This window comes from Neophocaena asiaeorientalis, unplaced genomic scaffold (assembly GCF_003031525.2).
Source record: "Neophocaena asiaeorientalis asiaeorientalis breed wild unplaced genomic scaffold, Neophocaena_asiaeorientalis_V1.1 scaffold129, whole genome shotgun sequence".
Classification (NCBI taxonomy): Eukaryota; Metazoa; Chordata; class Mammalia; order Artiodactyla; family Phocoenidae; genus Neophocaena; species Neophocaena asiaeorientalis.
In genome coordinates this window covers 2,682,958-2,695,522 of record NW_020172446.1, presented here as the reverse complement: position 1 = coordinate 2,695,522, position 12,565 = coordinate 2,682,958, and the positions used below count along the sequence as shown (strand labels likewise).

At 39.1% G+C, this 12,565-nt stretch overlaps 1 protein-coding gene across 5 annotated transcripts in view; it reads left to right on the top strand.

Moving 5' to 3' along the window:
• Positions 1 to 90: 90 nt before the first annotated feature.
• NF1 (neurofibromin 1) overlaps positions 91 to 12,565 on the top strand; it is a 243,002-nt gene continuing 230,527 nt past the window's right edge. For 3 of the 5 annotated variants that reach the window (XM_024736655.1, XM_024736668.1, XM_024736642.1), the window contains exon 1: positions 91 to 212. In XM_024736655.1, coding sequence (XP_024592423.1) covers positions 153 to 212 — 60 coding nt within the window. In that variant the 5' untranslated portion in view covers positions 91 to 152. The remainder of the gene's footprint in view (positions 213 to 12,565) is intronic. The other 2 variants (XR_003002089.1, XM_024736660.1) reach the window with 1 other exon arrangement.

The following is a 12,565-nucleotide window of genomic DNA, read 5'->3' as shown; positions in this document are numbered from 1 at the left end:
CCATCCCCACCCCCGTGGGAACGTTCGGCGCCTGCACTCCTCAGACCCTCTCTTCGCCTCTCCCCTCACCTCAGCCCCCGCTCCCCGCCCTCTTCCCGGCCCTGGGCGCCGGCCGCCCGGTCCCTCCGCCGCCCCCCGGCCGCGGGGAGGACATGGCCGCGCACAGGCCGGTGGAATGGGTCCAGGCCGTGGTCAGCCGCTTCGACGAGCAGGTAACGGGCCCTTGGCCGGCGGGAGGTGGGAGCGGAGCGGGGGTGGGGACGGAGTGGGTGAGGGGAGGAAGGAGCGGCCCCCTCCCCCGCGGCCGCCTCGGGCTCTAGAGGAAAGACTGGGGGGATAATTGGGGGTGGCCTAGGGGGGAGGTGCGGCAAGGAAGGGACAGCTGGTGGCTCGAGCTCCCCTTCCCTCCTAAGTCGGGGGTGGGGCCTTTTCCCTGACCATCCCTCCGACCCTCCATCCCCTTTATCCTAGCCCTTCCGCTTGCTAATAGGGATGAGTGACCTGGGGACGCTTCCAGGGGCTCTCCATGTGGATTTAATCATCCCCCCCCTTACTATTTTTTTGTGAACGGAGGTGGGTAACATTTAGGGGTTTCCTCTTCCCTCAGTGGATCTCCTAACTGGGGGTGAGTAACTGAAGGAACCCCCAAGGCCCGTCTTCTGTACCCCCAATGGGAGAACGATAACATCCCGCCCCTCCCCCAGTTTCTTCAGCTTCCTCTCTTGGAGGGGGAAGAGTGGAAGAAAGCAGGGAAAGCACAGGTTTTGTTACTTTCTGCTCCGTCGTCTCAACCCGCCCGAGAGCTCCGAGTGCACACACTCTGCACGTCTTTTTGATGCTCCACACGGGCGTCCGCCCATACCCTGATAAGACAAGACTGGCTTTTACATTGCCGTTTGCAGTGGAAACCATGGTTCTGGTTCCCTCCTGCTTCTGAAATATTTTTCTTTTTTTTTTTTCCCCTTCCTTGGTAGTTGCAGTTTCCCCCTTTATTTTCTGCCAGAGATCTGAGAATGTGAATGTTGCTTTCTATAGTGGGAATCTTGGGGATTAAGGGGAGAAGAGTGAAAGGAAAGTGGGAAACTGCATCTGAGCCACTGACAACAGAGAGCAAAGACAGCTGGGAAGTGGTCCTGAAGCCGTTAATTCTGCTAGTGTTTTGTTGTTTTTTTAAACTCTCACCTCTTAGCTGACAAGAGAACTTTCATTGAGAATATTTGAGATGGAAAAAAAGTTTCATAGCTTGGAGAGGTGCCTTTTTATTCCCTGAACTTTGGACTCTAAATCCTGGGGCTGATCTGAATGAATGCACCCGGAGCCTTTTGTCAGTAGGATTTAGTTTAACTTTGTGTTGCTGTAGGTAGTTGGGGATCGTTTAAAGGGATGCTTTTTGCAGCTGCAGTTCTACCATGGGCTTCCTGTGATGAGGGAACTGTTTGAGATTGAGTCAATCTATTTTGTTTACTGGATATAATAAAGCTGATTATGGGAGCTGAATGGGGGGAGGGCTCCACTTTTATCTGATCCATAAACATTTTCTTATGGGACTCATAGTGTTTCCGACCTATCTGAAAGATATTTGGGAATAGGCAGAGGAATTGAGAAGAAATTTGAGAAGAAATTTGAGAAGAAACTACTTAGATAAAATAGAATTATGAAGCTGTCAGAGACTTCAAGTTCTTTCACACATCCTTATGCTTCCAGACCAAAAAGTATGTAAACGACTGTGCTACTAATCTGTTTGAGGAAGTGAAATGTTACTGCATATATTGGATTGTATTATTGATAGAGCCTTAGATTTAAAACTTGAAAGAAAAGACTTTCTCTGTGTAATTAAAAAAAAAGGATTTAAAAGACCCACAGAAGAACCCCAAAGCTGATCTGTGTGGACAGTTTAAACTGGGTGCGGGAATTTGATAGATTCACACCACGACTGTAGTTTCCAGGTTTTTTTTAGTTAAAAATATTTTCCAGTTTTTAAACTTTATTTCTTCCCTTCTTACCTGTTGATCTTTAGGCTTATCTGCCACATATGACAAACATAGTTTTCTATATTTTAAAAGAGGAATGATTTTGATTATATGCCCAGTAATGCAAGTAAATTTTTCCTTCTTTTTGTCCCCAGAGTTAAAAGACCTTAGGCTTTGTTGTTTGCTTTGTTATGAATATTGTGGAATCAAACTCACCACCATCTGTTAAAAAGTAAGGATGTAAGAATTTTAAACAGAAGCATTAAAAAAATATATTCCTTAGGTTGTAATTAAGAGAAAGATCCGTAGGACAAATGATTCCTCACATTTTTCTCTTACAAGGTTAAAGCCCACTGACTTTGAGATGTAAAAGTATAAGAGTTTCGGTGTTTAACATAAGGCATTTATATACATTAACTTATTATAGAAGTAATAAACGTTTAATTCAAATTAGAGTTTACCTTGAGATTGGAAAGCAAGAAAACTAAGGCTCAGAGTGGTTAAATGACTTTCCAAGGTCACATAGCAGACCTAATAATAAGAGCCTCAGTATGAAAAGCATTGAATGCTGGACAATCAGGAATATTTTTTCTGATAAGTATCCCATAGGATTTGTTTTAATAATCCAAAAGTATAGTTAGGAGAGAAGAATTTACCTTTTTATTTAGGGGGGAAAACAACCTGCATGTAGTGAGAGATATTTGTATGAGAGTCTTAAGCATTTCAACTATGTCTAAAAGTTTAAAATTTTAGATATATTGACTGTAATTTGTTTCACTGGGTCCGGGGGGAGGTGGGCTGCGTCCTTTTATTATAGCTAAGGCATGTGTTGAGGCAGAGATCATGTGCATGTCTAAAGATGGCAGCTCTATTTATGATTGAATTGATGTTTTGGTTGGACTTCTAATATTTGTGGTGATTAAAGTAGAAATGCATTACTAGCCACTGTTGATTATGTGCTGTACTCTGATGGGTATTGCTCAGCAACTTGGTGCAGTAGACCCAGTTTAAGCAAGTGGTAGTGTTCCACCTTGACATTTTGAGCTCAAGTCCTTGTTTCCAAGTGGGTAAAATAAAATTCCTGTAACCTGCTGGTATTGCAACTAAACCTAATATTTATGGCCTAAGTTGAACAATTCTTAACAATTTGAAAAGTAAGTACTGGACTTCCCTGGCAGTCCAGTGGTTAAGACTCCCGTACTTCCACTGCAGGTCATGCGGGTTTGATCCCTGGTCAGGGAAGATCCCGCATGCACAAACAAACAAACAAAAAGTAAGTACTTCCTTGATTAGGGATGGGAGTTGTGAAGGTGGACAGCTAGAAAGCTGAATGGATAAGTTATATCTTCTGCTTCTTCTTAACCTGCCTTTATGGTGCTGAGTGGTAAGTTTCTAAATTGAAATTGGCAAATTTTAGGTGTGCAGCTTTAATTTGTGGCTCATTATCCAGGTTACTTACAATGAGAGGGAGAACCTTCTTACATGCCTCACCTAGCTCCATATGCCCCACCAGTCTCTGTAGGACTTTGTTCCTGGAAAGGAGTATAGGAAAACTGGTCATCTGAAGGTTTTTGTTTTAAGAAATTGAGAGAAGATATCACCAAATGATTTGCTTAAGTTCACTTAAGCACTTACATTTTCCATATCTGGTCAAGTAAAAATGGTATATAAAAAGCCAAAAAATAACATTTTAAAGAACATATTAGAGAGTAAACCCTGATTTTTTATTTTTAATAGTAGCATATTTGTTGTTGTAAATTGAACGCTAATCGGAATGTCCTTCGAATATGTGGTAGAAAATTCACGTTATAAAATGATTGGCAAGTGTCTTTGAAGTTACAAGCTACATGTTAATTGGCCAGATACATTTGTAAAACTTTGAAGTCATTTTGGATTTAAAAAAAAGTCTCCTTAGCTTTGTTCTTAAAGCTTGTTCTGCGTTTGTAAGGCCTTATAAGTAGTTGAAAATGAATATTCTTTTGACAAGGGCTGTGTTATGGTGAGTGAGAAAAAAATGCTTATTCTTTATTCTGGAACTCATCTTTTGCGGTACGTGGGCCTCTCACTGTTGTGGCCTCTCCCGCTGCGGAGCACAGGCTCCGGGCGCGCAGGCTCAGCGGCCATAGCTCACGGGCCCAGCCGCTCCACTGCATGTGGGATCTTCCCGGACCGGGGCATGAACCCGTGTCCCCTGCATCGGCAGGCGGACTCTCAACCACTGCGCCACCAGGGAAGCCCTTGGAACTCATCTTTTAAAAACAATTTCCAACTGGTCCTCAGTTCTCTGTGTTCCCTCACTCCCCCCACCTTATCTAGCATCTAATTCAGTCTTTCTTTATGTGAGCGCCTTCCTTTTCACCTTCAAACTTAGATTTTTTTTCTTTTAAACATTTACTTGGTCCTGTAGCTTTCTGTGTACAGATCAGTCTTCTTCTTTTGTTGCCAGATACCTGCTGCCTCTACTGTTTATCCACCTATATCTTTCAGAACTCTCTGAAAACTAGCTTTTGCCTCTGCTTTCCTTCTGGATTGCTTCTTTCCAGAAAGTGATTTCTTCTGGCAAAACAGTGGTTTTCTGATCAACTGTAATGCCTCTGTGGTGTTCCGTTACCCCTGGAAATCAGTCTTCTCGAATTCCCAAGACACAATACTGTCTTGTATGTACGCTTGCAGATCCTTATATGTTGATGTTCTCATCAATCCTTGTGCTTTCTCTATCATACCATGCTGCCCATTGTTGAACTGCAGTTCCTAAATGAGGGTCTGAGTTTCGTTCTGCTATTTACCGCCTCAGTCTTTATGCTAGCCATTAGATCTCTGTGGATCCTAGATTTCCTCATCTGTTGGAATTGACTAGAAAATCTGTACGATTTCTTTCTAGTTTAAATATTCGATGATTTTAATACTTTAACAGCATCTACCTGTGCCACAACAGTCTATCGGGAGCTGACCCCACTTAATTTACCTAACGTTTTCTCATTATGCCTCAGTGTGCACCTGTGTTCGAGGCAAGCTGGCTTAGTCTCTCCTGTGTATGTCAAGCTTATTCCTGCTTCTCAGCCTTTGTTTACACCAGCCCCTGCCTAAATGCTTTAATTCCGCCTTTATGTTTTTTTTAATTCCTGTCCACACTTAAATGGGCAGCTCAAGCTTCATTTTTCCCACGAAGTCTTTTTATACTAAACTTACTGCAGCCTCACTTCTTGGTGTGCTTGTCACCTGGGGTTCTACAGAACCCCCCTTTAACATGTCTCCCTTTGGGAGGGTAGGTTGAACATAGTTTAGCATTGTTTTCTTTTATCTTTTTATCAGATAGAGTATAAACTTTCTTAAAAGCAAGAAGCCATGGTTAGAATTCCCCTAATAGTCACCCCAGGGCCCAGCACAGTTAGAAGCACACAGTGAGTCATTGATGGAATGTTTTTCATATGATTCCTGGTTCAAAGGTAGACTGGCTAAAAAGGGTGGTAATTTTGGCTTTGTTTTAAATGTAAATAACTGAATTTTAATTTAGTGTTTATGGTAGCCTCCGTCTTATTAAGTTAAGTGATATTTTAACTAGGAATAGGTTTTTAAGAAAAGAGCTTTAAGGAGGAACTTGTATATATTTATATTTCCTCCAACAGAGCTAACATTTTTAAATCAAGTTTCAGATCTGATTAACTACCTTTGTGATCTTGAATTTGTCATTTACTTTTAGTGGCAAGTCTCTACATAAGGAAATTTTTTGCAGTGGTCTGATAGGATAATGAATGTGAAACACTTTGAAAAGACTAAAATTATTCAGATGTAAAACTGATACATTTTCTTCACTGCTGACTGATTATTATGTTTTCACTAAATAAAGGAGATTGACTAGTCTCTGGATATGCCCCTGTATGTACCTTGGGCAATATATACCTTACTTTAGCCTTCACTGACGAATACTTAGGGTACTGAGAGGGTCCTTAGGATGACTATAATCGATCTGTTTTCTTGTTTATCATCTAATTTGTGGCATACATAATATACAGCCCTTCAAGTTTGGGAAGTGTAATAGAAAAATGTCATAAGGTGTGTGTGACTTGGGCCAGCAATATTGTTTTATTAGATTTTAAATATTTCTACAGTTTTTGACATTTTTGACCAATAGGAAATTAGAATCTTAAATCTTTTTTTTTTTTTTTGTGGTACGGGGGCCTCTCACTGTTGCGGCCTCTCCCGTTGTGGAGCACAGGCTCTGGACGCGCAAGCTCAGCGGCCATGGCTCACAGGTCCAGCCGCTCCGCGGCATGTGGGATCTTCCCGGACCAGGGCACGAACCCGTGTCCCCTGCATCGGCAGGCGGACTCTCAACCACTGCGCCACCAGGGAAGCCCCCCCCTTTTTTTTTTGAATGTAATTAGCATGGAGAATTTTGTCCTTAAAGAAAAGGTTAGAGATATACTATAATAGTAAGCATGCCTTAGTTTTGCATCTTTGTTCTCTAAATTACTCAGACTGCTGTGGGGCATTTTTGTTTTATTTTCATGTTTGTTGTTATGGTGTCCATATAGACTCTCCGTTGTTGCATTATAACAACATACTTTTCAGGGTGAGCAGTGTATTAAAAAGGTGTTTTGCGCGTGTGTTCACTAGGCCTCAGTCTACTCTTCATTGGGGGTTTTGTGTGTGTCTGTATGTATATAAGACGAGGGATGGGAGTTATAGGAAGGCTCATTTTTTAAAGGAAGTTTAAGGAGAATGTTCTATAGAAGAAGTAGAAGGGGAGATTTGTGGTCAGCTTAAACTGTTAAAAGGCTTAGAATCAATACTGAAGTAGAATGTGGGCATCTTAAGCCCTTTGCTGAGGATTGACTTGGATTTATGAAAAGCATTGGCTTATTCCGTCTGACATCTTTTAGAATACCCCATTTTCTTGGGTGTGGAGAGGGAAGGATGAGACAAAGTCTGTTTTGACCTTGAAGAATAGAAAAGTTAAGGTGTTTTTACGTTGTGGTGACTGTGAATTAAGTTCAAGGTTTCAGCAATTTGTAAATTTCTGTTTCATACTGTGTGGTAGTGCCTTCAGGAAAACAGAGCACACTCAGAGGTTGTGCTGAAGAAAATTTTAATGTTGTAGAATATAAATAACTGGAATTGATAGTGCCTCCAATAAACTCTCTCCAGGTGCCTGCTGTCGATGGCATATTTGACCACTTCAAATGTTATATGCCTGAGATGTGTAGTTACCTTCTTTGGTTCTCTGAGTGGCTTTTGAGCCATTGATTATTTCATCAGAAGGGCTACTGTTAAGGCAATCAAGTCCCAAGCTCATATGGAATCCCATCCTGTTACGATGAAAAATTGGAATTATCCTCTAAACTTTACGTATTTTTGCTATAAATGGTACTAATAATCACTTTGCTGTAGCAATAACTTGAGGTGCAGACTTACAGATTGCATATTTTCTTTAAACCACAGCCTGGCACTCTTCTGATTTGGCTTAGGGTTGCCACTACGGTCTACAAGCTGTTGCCTGCCCCTTTTCATATTTTATAGTTTGGAGTGTCTTATCCTGTTGGATTTCAGAGAACTTACTTAACTTTTTCTGGTGAAATCCTCACCCCCTCCGTTTCACATCCCCCAAAGCAGGGTGTTGTGTCTAGTGCAAGAGGCATGAAGTTAAGTTAGTAAATAGCAGGACTTTTAGAAATTTACTTTAAAGGACTTTTATGTAACTTATTTTAAATCATAGTTTTATATCCAGATAATGGCCTTGTGGGTAATTATGGCTATAAGAATCTCAAGCGACCCTTTTCTGTTTAATTGTTGGCAGCTTTCCTTGGATAGTCCTCATAGTCATTTGGGCATGAGAAAACCACTCTTACTGCCTCAAATTTGTGATGGCACATAGTATACTATGTAGTAAGAGAAAGAGCTTTTGACTGTGCAGTTTTCAGAGTGACCTTGGGTAAGTCAGCCTCTCTGAACTTCAGTTTTCTGTTTTCATCTGTAAAATGGGGCTAATATCTGCCTTACTTACGTCATGGGCTTGTTTAGTGTCTTAGGTGTGACTCTTTTATGTGAAAGGAAGCTGTAAATAATCATAAAAGTGTATTGCCATGATTATTATCCTGTGCAGTATTTTTTCTATCTTTTCTTTATATCAATAGGTGATTATTATTATTTCTATAATGCATGAAAAAAAAACTAGAGAGGCAAAGCAACTTGTTCACAATCATATGACATGTAATTAATTGAGTTTAAACTAGAGTGTGGGTGTCTTAATCCTTAGAGCAGTAACTTTCAATAAATAGAGCTTTATAAAAAGGCCTAAATTTTGTGATAGCACAAATACGTAGAGTGAGGAAAGTATTATTGCTTCTTCACTCAAAAATGACATGTTACGTTTTACCTTTTATGTTCATAAGAGAGTATCTGGAAATCTTTTTCGATTGGTTATGGGTTAGACATAAGTTTTTTTTTTACATCTTTATTGGAGTATAATTGCTTTACATGGTGTGCTAGTTTCTGCTTCATAACAAAGTGAATCAGTCACACACACACATATGTTCCCATATCCCTTCCCCCTCGCGTCTTCCTCCCTCCCACCTTCCCTATCCCACCCCTCTAGGTGGTCACAAAGATCTCCGCGAGCTATGCAGCTGCTTCCCACTACCTATCTATTTTATGTTTGGTATATATAGACATGTTTTAAGCATTATATACTGATTTCATTGTTTATCATTCTTCTTTTCACCTTATCAAAGCTTCTCTTGGCTGTTAGAAGTTGTAACATTGTTCCCTTTTATTTAGTTTTATAACATTTTATAACTCACTGCAGATTTTTAGGGGAGGAGAGTTGAATTCTGAAGGTGAGAGAGTAGAATTTGTGAGCGTACCAACAGGAATGTATAATTATAAATATGGGATTATGTTTTTATTTCATTCTTTTATCTGACATTTTACAGTCAAGTTTTATAAAGTTGCTTTTCATACTCTAAGAACATTCCATTTAGGATTTGATTAAATTTGAGACAACCTTTTAAACTTTGGTAGTGTTTGAATGCCTTGTTCTGTTGGATTTCTGGGTCTTTCTTTTTGTCTGTGCCCATCTGCTTTCCTTCCTTGTTTCCTTCCTTTGTCTACTTTTTCAGCTCCTTCCCGCTCCCATCCCCAATAACAACTTTCAAATCATTCATCTTGTCTTTTAGAGTATCTTTCCAAATCTCCTGTCTTTATCAGTGCCTTTCACTTCTGTCCCAGCTCAGGGCTGGGAAGATGTTTTAACTTTATGCTCCAGGCAGGTCTTCTTCCTTTTGGGTAATGGACTAAGGGGGAAAGAAAAGAAGCATTTGTATTTCCTGTTATGTTTCAGGTTTTGGTCTCTGATAACTGAATTTACAGTAGGGAATGGGAGAGATAGAAAGCATTGTTTTGGTTAAATGTTGGTAACAAAGATCAGTAAAGACCTGTGTTCTGGTTTCTGCGCTAACACAAACTACCTTTGCTATATTTTGTAAATCTCTTCAATTCTGAGCTATTTCATTTACTGAATGTTAAACAGGAAAAATACAATCTGACAGTCCAAAGCTTTTATAATTCTTAAAATGGGTTGATGTTTGTTTCATTTTTTTTTAGAGCCAGTTGTTTTGACTAAGAAAATAATTGCAGTCACTAATTGATTAGTGACAGATCCTTAGTTAGAAGGAATCTGAGCTTACTTAAATCCACTTCTGCAATAGCCCGGACAGAAAATTGTTCAACCTCTACTTGGACATTTATTAAAAAAAAAAAAATAGAGTGGTAATTCGTATTCATTGTAGGAATATGAAATGTAACAAAATCACAATAAATGAATAAAAGTCATTTATAATAGCACAACTCAGAGGAGAACCACAGTTAAAATTCTGAAATTAGACCCCTTGGGTTTGAGTTCTTGAGCTTGGGCTCTGCCATTGCTTACTAGTCCTTGGCCAGGTTTTTTAGCTTCAGGCTTCAGTTTCTTCACTTGTAAAAAGGGGTCAATAATAGTACTTACTTCACAGAGACTGATGTGAGGTTTATATTAGGAAATACATGTAGAGCACGTGGCATAGTTTCTGGCAGTAAATGTTAGATACTATTGCTTTTATTAGGTTGTTGGGATTGAATGAGATACACTGTCTTATAATCTGCTCTTTTAACATAATATAACGTGAGCATTTGCCCAGATGATTATACTTTCTTTTACATTATTTAAAAATTTAAGGTATTATATGTAATTGTTATTTTTTCTTAATATTTTAAAAATAAAATTTGAATTTTCTACACTGAATATGTATTTTTATAATCAGAAAAACAATCGGTAACAAAGCAAATAAATGTTACTTTATAAAATGTAACTGGAATATATTAATGTAAAAAAAAAATCTCAGTTTTTAGCAGTGTAAGGTTAACATAAGAGTAGGATCAGAATGAGGTGACTATAATAAAATTATTAAAGTACAAGAACTTGTTACAGTGCCTTCAGCTGTCCAGGTGAGAGGGGATCATGACCTGCCCACAAGAGAAGCCTTCTTGACAGGTCTATTGATTTCAGAGTTTTCAAGGATGGTTGTATGGTTGTACCTCACAAAATTTGACCAGTTCCTCTACAGACAATAGGATAAATCCTTTTTTTCCTATCTGTTATAAATAGTACTATGCTATGCAATCTTATTTTGCCCTTTGGGCAGCCAGGGGTACTATATCTCAGGGTAACACATTCCATTAGTAGAATTGTAATTGTTAGAAACTGTCCCTTAAATTGAGCCTCCTCTGTCTTATTTGATCACTAAACATTCAAGTTCCTATTATTTGTGGTAGATGCTGAGCACTGTGGTAAATGCTGCGGAAATAAAGACAAGACATGCTCTTGGTCTCAAGGAACCTAAAGTCTAGTAAGAGAGAAGGATGAAAAGAAAATTATGGTGAATGTTATGATGGATGCATAGGATACAATGGGAGTGTGTGAGAAGAGCACTTAATTTAGACTGGGCAGCCAGGGAGAGCTTGACAGAAAGTGAAGCCTGAACTAAGTTGTGAATCTTGTAGGTTCTTATATGCCATACTAAAATGTTTAAGCTCTCATTGAAGATTTTGGGTGAATGTAATTTCATCTAATGGCTTATGCTTTGGTGAGAGAGGTTGAAAAATATAATAAAGGGAAATGTGGAATGAAGTACCATAGGAGGTAGAAGAAGATAGGGATCTAAATTCAGGTGGTGGATTTAGAGACTGAGATGGTAGAGAAGGAAGGAATGGGTTTGGTCTATAATAACTGTTGGGGTAAATGAGAGAGAAAGTGCAGTTTAAGGGCACTTAGCAATATTGGGCAGTATTAAGGACTCAGCTGAGTTTGGAGACAATGTCTTTGTTACGGTAATAGTCACTAGAATTGAAGGGATCAAGGAGTGTTGAGGACCAGTTTTTGGATAGGTGGTCCACTTTGACATTGAAGTCACCTAGATTAGGGTTCCCAGATTTAGCAAATGGAAATATAGGATGCCCAGTTAAATGTGAATTTCAGATAAACAGTAAATGTTTAGTATAAGTATTTCCCAATTATTGCATGGGATATAGTTACACTAAAAATATTACTTATGTTTATCTGAAATTCAAATTTAATTGGGAGTCCTGTACTTTATCAGGCAACACTCACCTAGATGGTAATTGGATGTGAGGTAGAGGAAAAACTGAGCCAGGAGTCAGATTGTTTTGATGATGAGGAAAATACCTAGAAAATTTGTAGGTGACTGTGACAAGGTTTGTTAGTGAGTAGCACATGAGTCATGAGCCTCAAGGAAGAGTGGGAAGAGTAGAAAAGTTTGGAATTTGGCCTCCTGGAGTCTTCTATTCATTGTTCCTAATTCTGTTCTCTATAACTCTTCAGAATGTTTGTCTTTTTACATAAAAAATGTTGGAAGACAGATCTTAAGTATTCCTCAGGGTTGTCTCCCCGACCCCGAAATATATTATTCATTCAATTATTTATAGTATAAATTGTGAAGATATTTCACCATCATGGTTGTTTTTTCTCTTGGTGCAGTGGTTGTCAGTATTCAGGCATATCATTTGTCATCCCTTTTCTAAGTATTTTTGTATATGAGGGTGTTATGTGAGACTTAAAAAAAAGGCTTACAAAATGCTGAACTTCAGGTACTCTGTATTTTGGGTATTCATCTGATTACTGGTACAGTTAACCTATCAAAGAACATGTGTGTGCATGTGTATTTGTTTTTAAGTTTTATTATGAAAAATTTTAACATATACAAAAATAGAGAGATGATTATAAGTGAACCCCCATGTACCCATTACCCAGCTTCTACTTAGTTTTATTTCATCCATAGTCCTACCCCTTTCCCGCTCTGTGCGTTTTCATTATTTTGAAGCAATCCCAGTTATCATTTCCGTGTGACTTATTCTTAACTCATGCTGACCTTAAGAGCTGTGCGATATAAATACAGTACTCAGTGGGGAAGGCTTGAGTTTGAGTCATAATTGTCTACTGAGGAATGAGTTAACCTGGGCAAGTCAAGCTATCTGAGTATTTTGAAGAGTGTGTATGAGGGTTGGGGAGGAGACATGCTACCTGCTCTTTTTCACAAATCAAA